Raw genomic sequence first — 23,083 nt, 5'->3', positions numbered from 1 at the left:
TTTTTTGTTTCCATGGCAATGGTGACATTGGTACAGTCTCTGTAATGCAATTTAATATAGTAGACTCTGCTGCCCTCTAGTGGATACATACTACAGGTACACAGTAACAACTTTTTTATCAGCTTTAATGGCCGGTTATAGAGAGATACTTTATTGATCCCGAGGGGAATTCAAAGCATCCAGTAGCAGGTTACAAAGACATCTGTTACAAATTAACCACAAAACCGACGCCGCCCCCCCCCCCCCCCCCCCCCCCATACAAATATATTAACCCCCAAAAAAGATTTAAAGGATACCCCTAGATGAATCAAACTTAAACTGTGCAATTAAAAATAGACTCATACAAGAAATGTACATAACCCGTGCAGGGATAAAAATATATGTGACATTTAAACAAGAACCTAAAAACAGTTGAGGAAAAAAATCTGTAATTAGACCTGAATATAAAAAATAAAAATATAAAAGTGTTGACCTTCTGAAGTTGTGTTGTTTATAATGTACAGCAATGTTTAAAAAGCAGATGTGTGTGCACAATTATCAAAAAACAGACTTTAAATAACAGACAGTGCAAACATTAAATTAAAGGTGTGATTTAAGGAATTGAGGTGATCATTAAAGTGTCCTTATAGGTGCTCATATAAAGAATCTGATTAACTTTGCTCTCAAGCATTAAAGGAGCGATATGTAACTCTGACATGTAGTGCTTTACATTTTTTAACCATCTTTCCATTTAATGTTAATACATACAATTCGTAAATATTGCAGTTGTCTCAGGGAACAGAAATCAGACAGCATCAAAAAGTGAACAAATGATACTGAGGTGGCCTTACAGACACAGTTAACAGATACGGGGAAATACAGCACAAACGTTAGACAGAATCTACCATGTACCATGTAGAACAGTTAAAAAAGTAAGACTTGTGGTCAGTGAGTTCAGAGCAACAGATTCTTCAGTGTGTGCAGAGCTGATTATTTATTCATTCATATCGTTCACTATTGTTGACATGCAACACACACACTAAGTACTTATTAATTTGAATAAGAAGCGAAATGACCCGTTAATCTGAATATGCAAAGCAAAATGTAGTGTTGACAAATTAATCAAAGTTACTCCAGTTTCAAAAAACTCTGTAGGCAGATTAAATATTTTTGACCTGAACTGTTGGATTTGCTTGTTGCTGCTTTTTTGTTTTTTATTTAGTTATTTCTACTTAATATCGTATTTCTTAATTTTTTTGGATAATATATACAATGTTTATATAGCCTACTTCATATTTAACCTTCACTATGATTGTTTATGGTTTGTTTTATATTTATTTTTCCAATAACAGCTCTCCAAATCGTACGAATATAACGGCGAGAGTGATCTGCTCTTCAGTGGTGTTTCACCGTAAATAGAAGCCCTCCAAATCTGTACTCGTTTCTCATTGGTCACTCACTGCCATGCTGAACATGATTGGCCCGTCCTTGTCCCTCTCTCTAACTATTCCGGCTGGAAACAAGGTCTCTAAGAAAGCGTGATGCCTGTGCTAAACCTCAACATATCACAAAGGTCCATATAGCCATTTACAAAACGATTTATAATAGTGTAGTAATTCGTTATTTACGAGGACTTGAAGACGGGATAACACGCGTTTGCTGCTTGTACGCTTTAGTCGTAAAGGTAATTTATTTCACAAATGTTCCTTCTCTGTGTGCTAACATGTTAGCGAGTGAATCTTACCCTAGCTGTTTCTGTTAGCTTAAAGATAAAACTTAATGAATGTCGACTGAGAGGGACTGCTGTTTAATCTTCCGGTATCATTTAGTTAGTTTCCTCCCTTCCTGTGTTTTGTAGCGTGTTTTGACAGCAGGCTAATGATGCTCACATCAGCACCATAGACTGCAGATGAGTTCAGGTGTGGAGCTGTTTGTGAGGGATGACGTAATAATTCATAACATCAATAAGTCATTTTTTTTTTTTTTTTGCTTCATTTCTTTGCACTTTTACTCATCAGGATGTCTGCGTGTCTCTCTTGCAAATGGGAGATTAACTACAAATGCAATCTGTGGCTGCAACTGTTATTGTTTTTATTTTGCAGGAATCAATAAATATTAATTGTTTTTAATGAATTATGAACATTTTTAAAAACTTCCATCAGCATTTCCTTAAAGCCAACATGATGTCATAACTATTTCAATGTGCAGATCTCAAATGTATTTATTGAATTTACTGGGAAAGAAAATATCCACATTCAAGGTGCTGGAATCAAATTTAATTTTCTTAAAACCACTAAAACTGATTAATTAATTAATTGAATCTATTAATTTAATAGTTTAATTTAATAGAATAGAACAGAATTACTTTATTGATCCCAAACTGGGAAATTGTGGCGTTACAGCAGCAGGTTATCCAAACACACAATATGAGTAAAAAAACACAATATTAGCAAATTTAAACACAATATAATATTAAATACAAAGTAAATAAACACTAAAAATATAAAAACTAAGAATGTGAATATATACAACCAGGATTTAACTAAGCATTACTAGTCTTAAATAGGAGGATTAAATATGGAAGATTGAATGTAAATGTGCAAAAACAGAGTAGTAAATGGACAGTACTGACATAAGTTAAAGTGCATGAGTGTAGACATGTTATCAGCAGAAACTATTCAATATAACGGAGAGTAGACAGACAAATGAAGTGAACATGAGTGCAGGGATAATTTGTAAATTCAACATGTGCAGAACAGATGACAGTATGGAGAGACAGATATTATCATGATGACAGTTCTCTGCTCACATGAGGTGAGCTGTTGTACAGAGTCGTAAAGGAATAAGTAGATTTATGTTTAGATCTCATTCTGTGCTAAAACAACACTAGATGAGTCGGTTTCACGATATCACCCACGCAGATATTAAGAATTAAAAGCGTTATTCATGAATCTTTTAACCACTCAAGTGTTTAAAAAAACTTGCGAGGGGTTGCTTTAAATCTTTGAAAACCATAATCCAGCAGATGGTTGAAAGCAGCAAAGATGAAATAGACTTCATAAAACACTAAAGTAGAAGTGGTAGAAGTTCTCCAGGTGGTGCAGGGGGGCTTTTAAATCTCACTTTTCCTCTGATCCGTCAACTTGCTGCTAGTTTAATTTGTGTTTATTTCATTTTCTTTTTTGTCCGTTTCCAGTCATGTCCTTCCATCATGATCGTGCTGGTCCCAGAGGAGGAATGCCTCCAGGCCAGCATGGCTCCCCTCAAAACTACCGCCCCACCAACCTGAGGCAGCCACCCCCCCAGCCCCCTGTTCCTCCGTACCACTATGACCCCCAGACTCCGGCCGCTTCCGGCTACCATGGCAACACTGGCTACATGCCCGCACACTCCGACTTCATGCAGTACCCTCCACCTGTCCCCTCTCAGCCTCCAAGTTCTCTCAACCAGTGCCCCGTGCGTCCACCTTTCCCCAAGCCCCCGGTCCGGCACGGCTTCCCCGAACCCCCGCCGAGGTTTCCACCGCCTCCTCTCCCCAGCTCCACGGGCGGTCCCACCCAAGGGTCTCAGGTGTCTGCTCAAAACGCCTACCACCCTTACATGATGCCTCCTGTGCCCCCGCCGCAATTACCCCACCCACCCATGCCGCCCCCTATGGCTTCACAGTCTATGGGCTACCACTCTCCGTACTCCATGAACTACCCCCACCCTCCTCACCCTCCTTTCCCTCCTCCGCCGCCCTTCAACCCGGGCTACACTCAGAGCCCCAACACATTCAAACCTGACCACGGCTTCAGGCACGGGGGGCAGTACAAGTTTGAGAAGCCCGCGGACAGCCGCAGGTCTCCAGAGAGAGGCTATCACCACGACGAGCACAGGACGCAGAAGGGCTACGGCTACGGCGGCCACGGCGAGAAGAGTAAAATGGAATTTCCTGGAGAGAGGAAGGACCGCGGGAGGAGCCCGGACAGGCGCGGCAGACCGGAAGGGGGGCGGTACAGGTCAGAGTACGACAGAGGGAGGACTCCGCCCAGACACAGGAGCAGGGACAGAAGCAGGTACATGAAGATCTGACCCCCCCCTAACCCCCCCCCCCCCTCCTCAAAGTAACCATCTGTGAAGTTATTATACACAGTGTGTGTTTTCTTCACAGGGAGAGGTATCGACACAGAGAAAGTCGGAGATCCCAGTCGCCTGACAGACACAGAAAGAGACCTCGAAGGTACAAACGCAGCTCTAATTTTATTATTACTAATCCACACTTCATCAATTTAACATTACAATCTGTATTCCAGATGTGCAATTCTGTGCATTGTGGTTAAAACAGGAATCTCTGCATGCTAACAACTCACACATATTAGTTTTTTATTTTATTATTGTGGCTCACATGAAAATTAAAAAACGTTCCCGGATCAGAGTGCACGAGGTGAGCTATATTCATTCTCAAGAAACAAAAAGAGAAAGCAAGAAGTCAAACTAATCAAACACAATATCCCGTCTTCTTTTTCAAGCTTTTGAAGCAAAATTAGCAAGTTTAAAAACACATCAAACATTAAACAGCCGTCCCAGTTTCTGCACATCTGTCCGCTCCAATATTTCAGATTTCACTTCATGAAACAACGATTCTCTTAAATCGTCGTATTTTGTACAATGCAAAAGAAAATGGGACTCTGTTTCAACTTCGTCCAACTCGCACTTCTCACAAAGTCTGTTTTCTATTTTTTGATATTTGAAGAAACAAACTGTGGGAAGAAGAGAACAGGAAATGGAAAACATTTCAATGGTTTGTCTTTAGAGACCAAAGAAACTGTACGCACTGCCGTCTGGGATGCTGTGACACATCAAATCTAAGTCGAGGTCGATAGAAAGAATGTTTCTGACAGTAGAGAAGAAGGTTGTTGACAATTTTAACGCTGTGATGGTTTTTGATTCTTTTTGATACCTCGTCTTTATCTTGTTTTTTTTTTTATGATCTCGAGTAACAAGAATGACCAAAGCTTTAAAAAAAAAACTACTGATGTTCTGTCGTATTCTAAACTGAATGTTACCATGAGTGAAAGAGAGAAAGCAGCGGTGGTCCATTCAGATGCACAGGTTGACAAATACTGACATTTCTGTCGTCCTTTTGGTGTCTCATAACGATTTAAAAGCTTCACTAAAGAGGAGGAGAATCTGTGTGATACCAAAATATGTTCACAACGTTTCAGTACCGACATGTTAGTGCAGTGTGCAGAAGAAAAGTAACAGGGAATTAGATCATATTTGATGCACAGGGCTTCTGTTTTAGTTGCCGTTGGATCAAAATTGGTATTAATTTTGTTTTATAATGTTATACAAAACAATAATAGAATGCAGAAGAAGAAAACAAAATGGTTATAATAATATCTTAGTTTGCCCGATTTTCTTTGTAATAGAGAAAAATATAACAACAAAAAAACCCACATAAAAAAAACACACACACCCAAAACAAAACAGAACAATACAAAAAAGTGACACACACACATCACCAATGACATAACCATGATTTAATTTTTAGTTTTTTTTAACTAAAATAATGTTTCCATACATCCCCTACTCAGTATATATTTTAATAAATTAAGATATCACCACATTTTCCTTTTGCCAACCTGTATCTAAACATCCTCCATCACGTGTTGCCATGGAAACCATCTGTCAAGGACATTTGGCATTTTGCAGTCTTATTTTAAAAGTTATCTTTTTTCCATTATGTAAATACCTTTGACAACTAATTTCAAGACTCGTGGGTTTGGGGGGGGGGGGGGTCTCTCTTAAGCCAGTTCAATGTTATTGCCTTCTTGGCTGCTACGAGAAGTGAATTTGAATTTTACTATCACCGTATCCAATTTAAAAAAAATCTGGTACTGTGACATTCTCAGGAGAGACGACACGTTAACTCTGCTGAGATGAACTGAGAGAACTTGACTCTTTCAATCACGTCTTCATTTAGCAATTGGAGCCGGTTAAATTGTAAATATGTGATTTTTAGCGTTCGTTTAAATGGTCACAAGTGGTTAAAAATTCCTCCCCTAATTGTGATGATTGTCTTGTTTCCTTATCTGTTTTCAGCCGGTCTTCAAGCAGAGACAGGAAGCGCGGCCGCTGGGAGGACGAGAGGGAGAGGAGGTCCGAGAGCTCGTCCGGCCCGAGCAGAGAGCGCAGCTACGTCTCGGTCAGGAGCCGAGACTCCGAGGAGGCCTCGACCGACAGAGAGCGAGAGAGGGAGAGAGAGAGGGAGCGGGACCGAGACCGAGACAGAGAGAGAGACAGAGAGAAGGAGAAGGAGAAGACGGAGGAGGAGAAAGAGGAAGAGGAGCTGCTGAAACCGGCGTGGATCCGCTGCACGCACGCCGAGAACTACTACTCCAGCGACCCCATGGACCAAGTGGTACTGTTGTCATTATCTTATCTACATGTCTGTCCTGTCTGAAGCTTCATGTTTCTGGTGACCTGTAGCTGTTTTTACAGTCTTGGTGTGTATGAAGCGTTTGTGTGCTGAGTTGTTTTTTTACTGAATGTTTTATATTTTAGATAATTTATTTCCCCGATCAGACACGGAGCAAAGAGGACGTGGCAGAAATACGGGGGAATCTCGTACATTTGGAAAAGAGTCTACAGCGCCTTTCTGAAAAGTTGAAAGATTTTCAACTTGAGCGCTCGGAGCGGCCGCACAAAAAAAAAAAAAAAGCAGAGCGCTCAGAAAAAAAATATGCTGGGTGCGTTGCCTTTTCTCCTTGTGGCCGCCTGCTGCTGAAAACGCTCTCTGCTCTTTGAAAACAATTTAAAAAAAAGATGCTGGTGATCAGAAAGAAAAAATGCTAGGTGGGACACAGGCCCACCTTTCACCTTCATCAAAACTGCTGAATCACTGGACGTCCATTAGCTGCGTAACAAAGATGGCAATCCAAGATGGCGGCACGTCAGGTTGCATGCTCTGTCTTTGTTTAACATGATCTTGCCCTCCTCCTCCTCCTCCTCCTCCTTCTTCTTCTTCACCTTCTGGACTGTATTTGTCTCTTTCTCATGTCTGTGCTTTCTTTTTGGGTTTGTCTTATATTTCTTTTTTGCTGCTGCCATTTTGGCCTTGCTCGAAAAACAGGTCATTTGATCTCTAACAATTCTGCCTGGTAAAATAAAGGTTAAAAAAAACAAAAAACAAACAAAACGTTTTGCTGCCTTACTCTTCCCCTTCATCACTTTATAGAGAGCGCTCCTAAAAGTTGCCTCAGTCTCAGCTTTCCACATCACCACCTCTCCTCTCACATGCTTTTTCTGGTGTCTTTGAATCTTTTGGATATTCCTCTTAAAAACTCTGACCTTTACCTGCAGCGTCTCGAGTGTTTCCTTAACGCTGTCATCAGCTTCTTCCGTTCCACAAGTTGCACTTTACGCCACGTATCTGTCGCGTCGTTCAATGAAACCAAAGTGTAGACACGGAGGGAGCCTGGCTTCATTTCTCCGCTCCTACATGAACTGATCGGGTACACTCTGGGTTTTTTTTCTGCTGTGACAATGAAGACACTTTCCTTTGGAGTTTAGCACATAACTGCAGGTTTGTTTTGAACAGTGTAAACTCTTCACAGACATCAGACAACAAACACCTGGACCCTGCTTTTTATTAAAAGTGAAATTGTTGTTCTGTGTATTTAAAAGTGAAGTCAAAAGAGAGAGTCAGAGAGGTTCATGTTCTGTGTCTTCTTTTTGTTTAGGGAGACTCCACCGTGGTGGGGACCAGTAAGCTGCGGGATCTGTACGAGCGCTTCGAGGAAGAGCTGCTGAGGAGGCAGGAGAGAGCGAAGGCTGCTCGACCAAAGTGGGACCCGCCCAAGACCAAACTGGACGAAGACCCAGGTGAGTCCTCCTGCAGAACCAGCACAATAATCAGTCAGCAGAATCTTTTACGACGTGTGAATGGTCCTATAGTTTGACTTGTGTTGCTAAGGGAAGTCGGTGGATATAACAGCTGTAAGTAGGGGCTCGGCTTTGTGGCCTTAAAGTCAAATCTGCTTCACTGATCTCACACCTAGAACAATCCTGGTGAGCGCTGGCTTACTCTGATCTGTTCCCGCTCTATCTGCACCCCGGATGAGTAGCACGGCTGTGCACAGGGCGACCATCAATCTGTTTTGAATTGCTCTAGACTTTTGCAGACTTAGGTCGTCAAATTGACTCAATAAGACGCTTCATAAAACTCATTTCTATCCTTCATTTTCTGTATCCTTGTCATTATTGTAAGCGTGTTCGATGTTCTGGATAAACGCAACGACTGAACAACAACAACAGCTGACACATCTGTTGCCGATCTTTCTTGTAATTGATATGCGTACAGAACTTGTTGTCTCTCCTCAGCCGTGCATCAGACTGAGGCAGAGATTAAGTTCAGTGTTGGTGATGTTATCTGCACGGCTGTCGGCCCCCATTGTCTTTTTTTCCAGCACCGCAGTAACACGAGTCTCGCCGAAAGGAGATCTAATTTAGCTTAATATGATGCTCCGGGCACTGACTTCACAATCGAGTACTTGAACTAAATAATGCTGATAAGAATTGAAGACTTTGTTTGGCTTAGAATCTACAAACTGAACAGCCGAGAAGAAATCGAGAGAGTGTGGTTAAAAACTAAACATTTTTAGACCCGTTGATCAATTTAGGTCTTGAATTGAATTGTTCTAAACAATGGATCTGTCATGTTGTTTGCTTTCCTGAAAAAATAAAATAAAAAATGAAGGAAATCCAAATGAGCTCACACATCCAAAACTCTGCTGTATCATCAGCTTTCAGAGGATAATCATTCATCGACACGGGGAGGCTTGATTCAGAGTGAGCGCTCACAGTTTGAAAGCGTTTTTTTTGACAGCACTGAGACTTGGTGGTTTATAATGCATCAAGAGAGAGAGAGCTTAAGCACTCGACCGAATTGTGTCTCAGCTTTCAGCCCCGATGATTAAAGAACCTTTTTTTTTTTTTTTGGATCCAGATGACAGCAGCAGTGAGTCAGAATGTGAGTCAGACGCTGAAGGAAGCACCTGCTCCAGCAGCTCCGACTCGGAGGTGTTTGATGTCATCGCCGAGATCAAGAGGAAGAAAGCTCACCCCGACCGGCTGCACGAGGAGCTGTGGTACAACGACCCGGGGCAGGTTTGTAGCCCGCCTCTGCACTCCTGTGTAACATTTTATGTAACAAAAATCTTCATTCACCCCCTTTTTATTTTCTTTAATCTTCTGTAATTCTCTGCAGATATAACAAGTGGCTGATGAAAGTCTAGATTACACAACATTAGGCATTAATAGACAAAAATGTAACCCTCGACAATAGCTGAAATATTCTGTTTTATAAGCTGTTTTCACATTATGCACTCCTGAGAAAATCTTAGAGATTTTCAGGAACTGCTCCTAAATTCCTCCTGATCTGGTTGTTCACACATGCACCTCACAGCGGGAGACTATCCCTGTCGAACAGGAGGGGGTGTGGAGGGTCTCCTGAGGCAAGACATGACGTAAAATGACATGAAAGTTGCAGAAAAAAGCAACAAAGATCGCTATACGATGATATAATGAGAATATTTACCTTCATATCAAAGCTACCTGCAGTTGGACTTCATCACAATATCAAAAAAAAAGAGAGGAGAAGAACATACTGGAGAACAGAAAACAGAATGCAGCAGTTTAATTACGTGCACAGAGATCAGACCAGTCACATGCATACAGTCTCATCGATCATCGATGACAAGGATTTAACGTCCCAACCTCTTCCACTCGCTCTCCTGATTTTATAAATAACTAGAAGTGCTGATATGAGAATCTCTGGATAAAGTCTGAGTAGAACATTTTGTCTGTTTACGTTCACACATGCAGCTCAACCCGAAAAAACTACAAGAGTTTTGTGAAGGTGTGAATGCGGCTGTACTTTGTTTTTCATGACGTAATCAGACTTTAGTAGATCATAGTGATAACACAAAGCAGTAAACCATGAAAGTAATTGTTTCTTATCTCTGCATGAAGAAAAGCAGAAAAACATCAGCCAGTGTTTCTCATTGAAGAAGCATGTTTGTACCAGAATATTGACATAAATAAAAAAACTAATGGAAATTAACCTCTAACCTTTAGATTTCAAACACAGATTTAATTTCTGAGTTTAAAAGAGAACATGTTGAAGATGGCCACTGATAATTAAGAGTCTTTAAAATTGTATTCACACACACACACACACACACACACAACATTGACATTTACACTTTTTTAGATCACACACTTTGTGAACAATTCATTAACTAATGTTCAACTGTAACGATTTCAACCAAAATAGAAAATAAATGTGCATCGACCTGCTGCACCTACTGTCTCCATTACATGGTTTGTCCAGCAGAGGGCACTGATCAGTTCATACTGTTCTCCTAATGTTCCTCTGTACATGCAGCCAAGTCTGATCTATCCTTATCAACATCTTCTATGTGTCAAATAAATTCTATCAGTGGATATATTATGATTAAATCTCAAAATCTTAGATGAGAAACTGCCAGAATAATAGGAAGCATCTTGAAGAAATCACATATCACATAAATTCATTAAAGCATTTCACAAATTCATTTCAACACCTGCGCTCGGATCAATAATGTAGACAACCTCATGATATAAAACTTGTTTAATTGAGAGCAGCAGGTTTAGAATCCTCTCTGGGAGGTTTTTTAAAGCTCTGAAGTTAATAAAGGAAGATCAATGACTTCATAAGACGAGACAGTTTGTGGTGTGATGTCGAGCCGCACGGTGAGGAGAGTGATCGAACATTATTGATGTGATTGAATGTCATTTTTCTAACTGTTAAAGAAATGTCAGTCAGTGAAATGCTGTTGCCATAGTTTACCTTCACACGGCGCAGGAACTGTCACGTAGTGCCAAAGTAAAAAAAACAAAAAACAGGAGTGCAGGAGTTTGCACTTTTGAGAACGTGAAACGTTCAGCTGCCTCCGTGTTCTACATGGCAAGTGAATCAGCTGTGTCTGATTTACGTATTTCCTTTCTGTCCAGATGAATGATGGTCCCTTGTGTAAGTGCAGTGCCAAGGCCAGACGTACGGGGATCCGCCACAGCATCTACCCGGGGGAGGAGGTATGACACGCCGTGAATAAATCACACTTTCATAACCTTGAAGCGGTGCCACAGGGGGGCAAGGACGTTATTCCAGTGCACCTGAATGTGTTCTCTGTACAGCGGCCAGTTTTCCATTTGTATTATAGGGGACAATAGGATTTTTATAATCACAAAGAGCCAAATGATGATATTACATCTGGAAGAATTTGACAGGGGAGTTGATCTGCACTCATCGATTATTCTGCCAGGTGCCGAGATTTCATTTTCAGGCCCTCGTGTGTTTTTGGAAGAAAAGCGCCCACATGATTCTATCCGCAGCTGACCAGTGTGACTCATTTAAGAAAAATATAGTCTATCAACCTCGTGCTTTTCAAAGGTGTGATATCACTGCTGTGTTTGGAAATCATTTCACCATTTATGTCCGAGGAGAAATTAAGGGTTTGTTCCAAAGGAGGGGAAAGTCGATTTCCCCTTCTGTTGCCGTTAAGTGACTGTTGGAGGTCATAGGTCGCTTAATGAGTGTTAACCTCAGAAGCTTTTTTAACATCAGGCAAGGCAAAGCAAGGCAGCTTTATTTATGTAGTACATTTTAAACACAGAGGCAATTCAAATAGTAAAAGAAATGGAGAGAAATCTATTAAATATTTAAAAAAGTCAGTTAAAAGCACATGAATAGGGGCGCAGATGGCCTAGCGGTGAGGTCGCGCCCCATGTAGGGGGGGGGGGGCGCCCTCTGCTTGAGACCGGCCTGTGGCTCCTTTCCCAGAACACTCTCGACCTTGTTTCCTACTCTGTCCTATCCAATAACGACAAAAAGACCCGGAAATGGAACTTTAAACGGGGAAAAGGACACTAAATTAATTCAATATTAAGCAGATTTTTATTTTTATTTTTTGTTCATTTTTGTTTTGTTTTGTTTGTTTTGTTTGTTTTTCCTTTGTTTTACTGTGTTTTGTTTTGTCCTGGCTTTATGGAGAGGTGAAGTGTACCTCTTGTGTTTTTGTTTGTCTATTGGGTGTTACTATAATAAAAAATAAATAAAATAAATACAATAAATAAAATAAATACAATAAATACAATAAATAAAATAAATAAAATAAATAAAATAAATAAAATAAATAAATAAATAAAAATATTAAGCAGATAACAGTGCAGTATTAAGATGTAAGTTACTGTTCAACTTGGTAGAAAGTTTGGTGGCATGTTACACATGTAAAAATGGTTGGTATGTTGGTTACATTCCTTTAATATTCCATAAAAGTAGAAATCAGTGTTAAGTATTAATGAAAGCTGTCATGTGTTTGAGAATGTATTGAAGTCCACAGACATTTGTTCAGAGGTTTAAAAGTCACATCAGGTTCTTCTCTTAAAAAAAAATATGTTTTTGTCAGGATGACGTGAAGTACAGGGTTTGCCATCATTATTTTGTCACTCAGTTGACTAACTGCTCATTACGTCTGCAGAACTGAAAATGTTAGTAATCATTCAGGGACTTTATTCAGCTTATCACTGTTTTCATTCAAATCATGTCAAATACATTTTTCAGTCACCGGGTTTCTCTACATCGCTGCTCAGACGTCTGAAGAAATATGTGAAAGATGTTTTTATCCACTGTTTGAGTTCAGACTGAATGCTTTTCTCTGCTGTTTTTCTAAATTAAGAACAACCACAGAAGAAGTCTTTGGTAGTCTGTGTAAGCTTTGTAAATGACATTTCTCTTAAACCATGTTTCAGGTGAGCTACAAAACAAACAAACAAACAGATGGGGTCAAAGCTTTTCTTGGATCCCATTCTCTAAATTGATTTTAGAAAATTGTTAAAAGAAGGTGAAGAAGTGTGGGTCAGCATCATTTTTAAAATTTGAGGATTGCGTAAACTGGTCCAACAAGTTGTCCGGGTTCATTTTGAACTCTATTTCTTTTTCTTCTGTTGTGAAAACAGAAGAAAAAAAAGGGTATGTAGACAAAAAAGTGGATTTTTACATCACTTTTTTGTAGATGTGTAATATGAGTAAAGAGTGCTCTCAGGTGTGAGCAGTATAATAAATGAAAATATAATAACTAACATGCCGGTTCTTGACTTGTGTGTGTCTCTTTCAGTCCGTCAAACAATGCCGAATAATGAACAACAATTCAGGCAAACTGTTTCACTACAGGATCACCGTGTCCCCGCCCACCAACTTCCTGGTATGTCTCTTTAAAATACCAGAATACTTGTATGTATGCTATCTGTAGATTGTTGAATTGCATTACGTAATTGATTAATTGAATTAATTCTGATTGTTCACTATGTTAAATACATTTGATTGACTGTAGAGCCTGACAGATAAATCAGCCGGCCGATATTAGAACATCCAGTGAGTATCGGTATCGCAGATATGCGCCGATATTACTAGATATATTCCACATTAAAAAAGCATTTCATTTGAGTTTCACTGCGTTACACTAGCAGTTCTCTTTCACCAGCTTATAGATTACAACTCTGCAGAGTGTCGAGCGGTGATGCACAAACATGCACAGTTACGTTCCAATCGAGAGAACATCTTGTCTTTTACACAAGTGTTTGATAACTGCATTTGAGGACACAATAAATGTTTATATTTATCTCTACAGATCCAACTTACTGTAGATCTAAGAAAGATATCGGCCGTTATATCGGCACCAGATTTTTCTTTCCTCCCCAATATCGAAATCTGTATCGGCCCCTGAATATCTCATATCGGTCGGGTCCTAATTCAGTGCAATGCCTTCAGTCAAAGTGTGTATATTTATGGCTCTGCTACCTGTTGGTAAATGTTTGCTGCTGTTTTGTGTTTCAGACGGACAGGCCGACGGTGATCGAGTACGATGACCACGAGTATCTGTTTGAAGGCTTCTCTCTTTTCTCCCACAAACCTCTCACTAGTGTAAGCCTGCTCTCGTTTGGTTTCTCTATCTCAACTCTTTTCTGCCTTCATTTTTACATCCCAAAATATTTAATTGTATGTTTCATTGCGCAGTCTTTGTTTCTGGAATAATAATGTTTTTATAATAGTTCAGACTAGTTAACGCAGTTCTGGTTCTCACCCTCGTCTGATTTGGATTTTGCTCTTTTTTTGTCATGTTTGAAGCTCTGCTGTGTCCATGATCTTTCTTTTTTTTTTTTTACTCCTCTTGACCACTGCTCTCTCACCACTTTAACCACATTTGACCCCCGCCCTGCTGCTACACATACTGTATAATTTTCAGTAGATCAGCATATAAGAGAACCCCGCCCTGCCCCCCCTCCCCTCCCCCCTCCCCCCTCCTTTAACTCCTCTCTCCTCAAAAATAACTTCAAATGGGCTTTTGGCTTCGGGGTCGGCTTCTTTGTTGCTCGGACAAAGTGCTCCTCTCACTGTGCTGACCTTGCTGCAGAGTCCCCTGCCTCACTTTTGAACGCCCCCGTCACTGACTATCGAACATGAGAGAGGTCATGACTTGAAAGGAGCCTCTCTCGCTCTCTTTTTTTTCTGCAGCCATTTGACTTTTCATTCCGAGAAGACGCTTTAAAAGCAGGAGGAAATCAATAAGGGGGGGGGCACCAAATTTCTTGAAAACGGGTTCAAAGTGTGAATATTTCCGTGCCTAAACACACACATGTGCTGTCGGCAGCCTACGTTTTCCTCTGCATGTTTGAATAATAAACTTACTCGGTCAATATCCGTCTAGCTTGAAGAGAAGAGCCACGAGGATTAGGGGACGATTTGAACTGGATAATTTAAGCAGCCCTTGTTAAAAGCTGGGGGTAAACGCTTCGTGGCAGCGCGGGGGGATTAGGAGCCTCAGAGCGTGGTGATATTAGCCCCCCCCCCCCCCCCCCCTGCTAGTTAACGCCTGGGATGGGCGAGAATAAATGTGTGTGCCCAGGTTAATCTCTTAAAATGGACCCCAGCGCTCGCACAACAAAGACCGTGTAACAGGGGAGATTATACACAGAAGAGCAGGCTTATCTATTTAGTGTGTGTGTGTGTGTGTGTGTGTGTGAGTGTGTGAGTGAGTGAGTGTCACAGTCAAAATAGTAGTAATACTTTATTTGTATAGCACTTTTCTATACAAGTAACAACGTGCTTTACAACAGAAAATAAAAGCAGAGAGACAATTAAAGCAACAGGCAAGAGATTAAAGAAGCAGACTAATAAAATAAAAATAAGAACAATTACCAAAATCACAGAGTAAAAGCATTTTTTATAAAAGAATGTCTCGATGTAAAACAAGGGACTGAATCTGCAAGTCTGATCTCCTCTGGCAGGCTGTTCCAAAGTCCGGGGGCTCTGACAGCAAAGGCCCCGTCCCCCTTTAGTTTTTATCCTGGATATCACACAGGAGGGTCTGCTGTTGTACTCATTTACTGAATATAAAGATGGACGATGCATCTTCACCTCCTACTCTCATCGTACAACACTGAAGCCAAAAAAAATACCCCCTGCTGCAGGCGATGACTCTTTGAACTCTGTTTGGAAACCAAACCATGCTGAGCAACATGTGTTTTACATCTCGTTTCACCCATGTCCTGTTGGTTTGGAGGAGGCGGAGCTTATGACCTATACTGCAGCCAGTCAGCAGGGGGAGCTTCAAATGTTTTGGCATCACTTTTTCCAAGAGCTGTCATGACGTTCGTCTTTTTTTATTCAGCCTGTGGTTGTATTGAATATGAACACTTCTGGGATTCAGTCAAAGGCACAAGTGGAAAACACAATCACAGCATGTTCCTGTTCAACACAACAGCATGACCTCTTTTTTTTATTAACACTTCCATAAGCAGCATTTTGTCAGTAAACAGGATTGAGCAACAACCGACAAGAACCGGCCTCTTTTTCTGCAACACGAACAAACTCCTGCACAGCTGACGCTTGTGTACGTCTAGACGTTAGGAAGTGCAGATATTTGAGTTGAACACAAAGTGAAAGTCACAAGTTGTCATAAATTCACTTACTTAAAGTAACACTGAAATCACAGCTAAGATTGACTCTGTTACTTCTCACCTCTGTGGATTTCTGTGAGCATGCACACCTTTTCCTTTACATGCATGTGCCTCTTTGTCTCCATCTCGGTTGAGCTCCGCATAAGCAGGTGAAGGCTTTAATGAGTTTCCTTGAAAAGCTGTAACCTCTTGCCTAACGCCGTGGTAATGACTGGGCCCGTCCTTTCTTCTTCTCGTCCTCTGTCCCTTTCATCATCACAGATCCCATTGTGCCGTGTGATCCGCTTCAACATAGATTACACCATCCACTTCATAGAGGAGATGACACCGGAGGTCGGTAAACCCCCCCCCCCCCTCCAGCTTTATCTCTCGGCTCTTTCTCACTCTTTTTTTTGTTTTTATCTCAAACGGCTGAGCCCACGTGTAACCCTCACACCTCGGTGCCTGGGTGAGCCCGGGGTGCTAATCCTCGTAGAAGAGGGAAAATAGATTCTGATTACGTCGATAAAGTGGCTTATGTGATAAAGTTAGAGAACAGGATTTACCTATCAGCCATATCTACATTATAGTACTCTTCATAGCAGTATTTAAGCTCTTTTTTTATGAATCTCTTCTTCTTACTGTACGCTCACAGAGTACACTCTCTCTCTCCCTCTCTCTCTCTCTCTCTCTCTCCCTGTGGGCAGAACTACTGTATCCGAGGCCTGGAGCTGTTTGCTTCCTACTTGTTCCAGGACGTTCTGGAGCTGTACGACTGGAACCTGACAGGTACGAGTCGAAATGCAAAGAGGCCGGTTTTTAAGGAAGAGACTTGGCAGCTTTACGTTTCACAAGTTACTTTTGCTTCTGTCGGGTCGGGGTTGTCGCTGCTGTATAAATTCAGTGATGAAATCGTGAAACAGACTGTGGATTACAACGCGGTTTAAACGGCCGAGGTCAGACAGTTACAACAGAACACAAATTGTTAACAATCACGAACCGACAAAGTACTGACAAAGTTTCTATGTTCACAGACTTGCTTATATTCTGCTAGAAGGTACATCCTACAAATTCTTGGCTACTTTGGTACATCTCTATAAGGCAGGAAAGAAGACATCAGCTTGACTCGTAGATGTCAGATTTCATTCTTAGCAAACCTTTGCTCACAACAGACAGTCGGCTCCAAACCAAATATAACTCTGCTGCTATGAGATGTTTTACATAGATATGGTTGCAGCTTCAACCTAAGAGAAGAGTTACTATTAGATGGTAGACAGATTTAAATGGTTCATTCACAAAGTTACCAAAATGTATGAATTCATGAAAATTCAGCTTCCAAATGACGTTTGTGTTAAAGTGGTACGCGTCAGATGAGCTCGAGGACGTGATCCTCTACTTGAGTCACATTCAACACTGCAGATACCCTACATAACAGTTCAATCATTTACTGAAATCATCTGAGGTTTCTACTGGATTCTTACAATTTCTGTCTGAATGAGAATGAGAAGGATAACTTGACAAATATTTCTGTTTCTAAATCACCGGAGACTTTATGAAAATACATTTATTGAACTCTTTCCAGATGATTTTGAGTGTTAAATTCATGCTATGATAGAACAGAATAGAATATAAGTTTATTTATGACGCACATTTCATTACAGGTAAGCTCAATGTGCTTTACATTGAAGATTAAAAAAATAAAAACAAGGAATACAAGAGACAAAACAGCTGTATCAACAATCATGAATATGATACAAAAATCAGATTAGGGACAAAAACAAAACACTTACACATACCCACATATACACAAAGAGTAATTATTTGTATGCTTGAGAGAATAGATGCTGATGCTTTCACTCTGTAAAGCATCAAGTCAACAGCCTCTAGTTTTCCTTTAGGGCTTGCTTGACAATCCCACATTTAACGCCTGGCAACATAATAGCAAACGTTTTCATAATCCATCACACAGTTTAACAGTAACATTAGAAAACCCATTTAATTACACAATAGGTAACATGCTCTGAGTACCAGGATGTTTAATATGGTCAGAGACATCCACACAGAAGATCAAAACTTTGAGCCTCTGGAATTCTGAAGTGGAAACCCTGTTATGTTACATGATATTATAATCTAATGAAAGTCAACTCTTCAATCATTTTAAATCATCCTGACTCATAAAGAGCATTTTGTTTCACTCTCACAGTCATGGATACGCTTTCAGATTGATTTTCTCAAACAGTAACAACAAACTCTCTTCATGTGTTTCCTCTGTCAGGTCCTGAAGATGAAAACGAGGAGTCTGGATGCCAGCAGTTTCATTTCATGCCCCGTTTTGTTCGATTCTTACCAGGTGAGACTTAAGACCCCGTTGCCACCAAGCGGCCTAGTTTGGTTCAGTAGAGTTTGGTACGTTGAACCCTGATCCGGCAGATAGCACCCTGACTGGAAGCTGTCTGCAGGATGTCGATATCCGCGTCTGTAATGGCGTGACATCATAGCAGCGCGACACAGTGTAGGACGAGGACAACAATGGAGGACGTTCAGCTGAGGTCTGTGCCTCCAAGGTCGTCCGTAGGGCGGTGCTGCACGCTGATATTAGTCGCAACTACTTTCTCAAAATCCACAGGATATTTAAACATGGCGCGTTTGGTGTATTTCCTTTACTACTGCACAGGAGGTGATGATTCTTTCGACCAATCACATCCTGCATTGTGTCTAGCTGCACCATTTAGGGTCACATCGGTATGATTGGCACCCTCAACAGAAGATTAGCAAAAAAGCAGGACAGTACAGATCAGTATATTGGTACCAATCCCAACTTTGGACAGTGGAAATGCTTACAAAGAACACAGAATACAGAACCAGACCGCTTGATGGAAACAGAATGAGGTGGGTTGAAGATCAAATGGCGTTGGATTTACTCGTCTATGTTCACTTGAAGAGGAACAAACTTCCACAGGACTCCGAAGTAAAACTGATAAAACAAATTCCTTTAATCCACAGTTTTGTTAAACAATCTTACTGGATGATTCAAAGTCAAGTTTCTCCTAATCAATGAACTATAGTACGGTAAAGAAACCATGTGGGCTCAGTGCTTAATTGATCCTCAACTACCTGAAACCAGTCTAACCCTCCCACAGCACTAAAGAGCTCTCTCTCTTAAAGTGACGGTAACCTACCTCACTGCTCTAACAGCAATACCATACTGCTTTTAACTTTACAGAAAATCCACATGAATTAAATCAAATTACCTTTTAGCTGACTTTTAATACATTTTATAACTTAACTTATCCCTAAAATAAAGATTAACCTTCAACCCATAATGACACTGCTTATTTATTTACTTTAACATGTATGAGTGTAACTTGGCTCTGACACAGAACCTGCTGGAATTTGTCTCTCTCTGCTGGTCACACTTCTCATAGACTTTAAGGTCAAATCTGATCCAGCAAAAAAAAAAAAAAGAAGCTGCTTATCTCCAATAATGTAATAATCCTTGCATCCTGTCTGCATGCTGCTGCTGTCCATGTTTGTGTTAGGATGTGTGCTTGAGCTGCTGTGTGTCTGCATGGTGTTTCATCTTTGCTACACATGATGGTGCTGGTGCACTATCACATCGCTTGCCCGTGTTTTGTTATGACAGTCGTGCCTCCTACCTTATTTCCATCAAAAAACAATTTCTCTCCCAGCTCTCCCAATTCAGTCTGCTACAAACACTTATCTGCCTTTTTTTTTTTTTTTTTTTTTTTTTTCACAAAAGCACAAAAAAAAAGAAAAGAAAAAAACTGTCCAATCGGATGTTTGTGATGTGATCTGTGCAGAGGCAGAGAGTGAGAGGAGACGGGGAGTTACAGTGAGAGCATGATGATGTTTGGAAAGTTCCAGTGGGAGTGTGTGTGTGGGTATGCATTTGATATTGTCTTTAATGCATTTCCAGGGGGCGAGCGAGGGGCGGTGGATGTTTGTGTGACTGTCCGTTTGAACGCTCCTAAATGGAGGTCAATCAATTTTGCATGAGTGTCTATTAAACAAGCTCCATTTGACCTGCTGTGTTGCATGCACATTGCCTGGCTGTACTTCTCCGTTTGTGTCGGCCTGTCGGCTGCTCACTACTCGTTCTTTTAATGCAGATTTGAACGTTATTGCACACGGGGTTTTATTATGTGCATTGAAGTACCGTAGGACATCTGTGACTCTGTTCACCTGAGCAGCTCCAGAGAAATACGGGGAACATTTGCACAGCATAGAGTTTGAGGAGGTCAGACACGTTTGATACATAGTTTGTGTCACTTCTCTAGGAGAAACCTTCAAACATTTATTGACTTCCAGCATCGGTCAGTTGCAGATTTGGTGTTTTTCTTTGATCGGTAGATGCAGAGTCTTCTTTACAAAATTGGCTGAAGATGAAAGTTTGGGCTCTGGAAAAATTGTGAAGAGTTTATTTTTATTTCTGGTTTTGTGATTTCTTTAAATTACAAGTTGGACGGAACACAATGGACGGATTAATTAGGATAAAAATAGCAGTTGCAGCTTCTCAACAAAGATTTCCTCACAACATTAACCTTTGTTTTTAGGTCTGTTTTTTGATGTTAAGCAAGAAATTCCTTTGTGGGGAAACAAATATCACAAACTGTAGCTAGAAAGATGACATGTCATAAATCCCTGGTGAACCACAGACCCTCTGGATGTTTGTTTTTTGCATACATGCATTCACTCCCTGTGTGTTTTCATCTCCATTAATTGTCTTAGACGGGGGGAAGGAGGTGCTGTCCATGCATCAGGTGCTGCTGTACGTCCTGCGAAGCAGCAAGCCGCTGGTCCCCGAGGAGGAGATTGCAGATATGCTGCAGTGGGAGGAGCTGGAGTGGCAGAAATACGCGGAGGAGTGCAAGGGCATGATCGTCACCAACCCGGGCATGGTGAGTGAGGCCTCAGCCTCTCTGCGCGCGGACAGGAGGTGGCCTTGTCTGTTTTCTCAAGGGCAGCCCCCTCACACCCCGCCCCCCAGTCCCCCCCCTCCCCCCCCCTGACACTGCAGGAATAAGACTGTTCCTGTTAGCCCGTGACATTAGCAACCTCACCTATTATCCCCAAGGGCGTTTGCTGTCATCCAACAGTGTTCTGGACGAAGTGTTTATGTCACTATCAAGTGGGTTAACCTTCCTGTCTGCTCCATATTTTTAAAGGATGTACAGTAATTGTGTCTGGGGAAAGGTGAAGATGTCATTGCTAGCTTAAAGGTTGCATATGAACAGTGAATATGGTTGTGTAACCTTTTGGCGTGGGTGAGTTATTGAGTCAACCGCTCCTCCTGGCAGCGCTGAATTGTTGCTGTCAGGGTTTCCACTTAGGTGGGAGTATAATAGTCCTCAATCCCTCGACTCAAGTTAAAGATTGGTCTGCCAGTCAAACTAAGTCTATTAAAAAAGGTCATCTATAGAGACTTACCCCGCGTGCGCTTAAAGATACAACTTACCTGAGGAAAAGCAGGGGTCAGCAGTGGTTATCTACGACGTCACTCAAAAAACATTTTGATTTAAAGTAACAAAACAAGCAAAACCTTGTTTTATACAGTTAAGTGACTGGTTTTCAAATGAGGACATATTTTCCTTTCATTCCCAGCAGTTTACCTGCGTCACCCGTGACTTTTAAGTACGACCGCAGCTCTGATTCAGCTCTCACTTATTTTTTTCAATTAACCTGTTCATTAAGTCCAAAAGATTATAAAAAGAAAAGGAAGAACTATTTTATTAAATGCTTACTCGAAGATCCTTGAAATATCACGGAGCTGAATCGCAGCACGTTGAAGGCCTCTGAGTGTTTATCTGGTGTTTGAAAATGTTTTTTTTCTGACACATATCAGACTATTTCTTTTTTATTGCCACTACATTTTTTTTATTATTTTTTCAACAGAAAAAAACATCAACAACATAACATCAGAATAATTGCCAGACATTTATACATGTTCCATTTTAGCTCGTAACCTAGGTAGTGCAGTTCACAAGGGGTCTTTAAATAGCTTCTCATAATTGACATGATAAGATAAAATGAAAAATAAAACGGTGAAAGGGAGGTAAACGACATGAAGTTGTCAAAATGTCAGACTTTTTCTATGAATGAAGTTCTGTTAATCCATCAATCAATCAATCAATCAATTAAAAAAACGAAGATATTTCATGATGAAAAGTTTATAAAAAGAGAAGAGTTAGTTTGAAAATCAGCAACCAGTCAGTTTTTGTTTCATTTTGAAAAACATCCATCTGACTGATATCTGGCAGTCGGGCCGTAGTTTTTTTTTTTTTCAGATTTGTTATGAATTGGCAGTACAGTAAGACAGATTGTCTGATTTGATTTGCCATACGTTACACTTTATTGTCCCTTTTGGGGAAAATTTGTCTTGGACTCAAAGTTCTGCCAAACATTCAGCTGGAAACAAAACAAAACAAGAGAAAAAGACATCTACACATAAACAGAATAGCACACATACTAATGCAACACAACACAAATTACACAAGATCTGCAAAAACACAGCATGAGAGAAGGAGTATCAAAAACATGCAGGAACACCATGACGCTATTACTCCACCCACAGTCTTTTGAAACTGTATTTACTGTCCACTGAATGAACCTACAGGAACAGTGTTATGCAGACATCTAAGGCCACCATCAGATGTGTTGTTTTGAGATGTTTGTTAGGAAGGACAATGTTTCCTAGCACACTGTTCAATGTATAACTGATGTTCATGGACTGACCTCCACTGAGTGAATATAACGTATCTACGTCAGAAACCTTCAAGAAAAGAGTTCAAGATGTGCTAAGTGGGGTAGATGGCCTAGTGGTTGGGTCGCGCCCCATGTACAGAGGCAAAATTCCTCCTAGCGGGCGGCCCGGGTCCAGATCCGACCTGTGGCTCCCTTTACTGCATGTCTCCCCTCCCCTCTTTTTCCTGATTTCCAACTCTATCCACCACCGTCCTCTCCAAATAAAGGCAAACAAACGCCCAAAAATTAATATTAAAGTCTTTATATGTGATTTTTCACACTTAAATGTAGAAATCAAGTATCTCCTCTGAAAATAACT

At 40.7% G+C, this 23,083-nt stretch overlaps 1 protein-coding gene across 1 annotated transcript in view; it reads left to right on the top strand.

Annotated features, from left to right (window-relative positions):
- The first annotated feature begins 1,479 nt into the window (after positions 1-1,479).
- Positions 1,480-23,083, top strand: part of drosha (drosha ribonuclease III) — a 127,934-nt gene continuing 106,330 nt past the window's right edge. The window contains exons 1-13 of the mRNA XM_061064876.1: positions 1,480-1,663; positions 3,176-4,037; positions 4,133-4,201; positions 6,067-6,385; positions 7,707-7,848; positions 8,972-9,132; positions 11,020-11,100; positions 13,182-13,268; positions 13,901-13,987; positions 16,285-16,356; positions 16,710-16,791; positions 18,278-18,352; positions 20,752-20,921. Coding sequence (XP_060920859.1) covers positions 3,178-4,037; positions 4,133-4,201; positions 6,067-6,385; positions 7,707-7,848; positions 8,972-9,132; positions 11,020-11,100; positions 13,182-13,268; positions 13,901-13,987; positions 16,285-16,356; positions 16,710-16,791; positions 18,278-18,352; positions 20,752-20,921 — 2,205 coding nt within the window. The 5' untranslated portion in view covers positions 1,480-1,663; positions 3,176-3,177. The remainder of the gene's footprint in view (positions 1,664-3,175; positions 4,038-4,132; positions 4,202-6,066; positions 6,386-7,706; positions 7,849-8,971; positions 9,133-11,019; positions 11,101-13,181; positions 13,269-13,900; positions 13,988-16,284; positions 16,357-16,709; positions 16,792-18,277; positions 18,353-20,751; positions 20,922-23,083) is intronic.

Source organism: Labrus mixtus, chromosome 19 (assembly GCF_963584025.1).
Source record: "Labrus mixtus chromosome 19, fLabMix1.1, whole genome shotgun sequence".
Classification (NCBI taxonomy): Eukaryota; Metazoa; Chordata; class Actinopteri; order Labriformes; family Labridae; genus Labrus; species Labrus mixtus.
The sequence above is the reverse complement of the archived record's forward strand: the minus strand, read 5'-3'. Positions and strand labels throughout refer to the sequence as shown.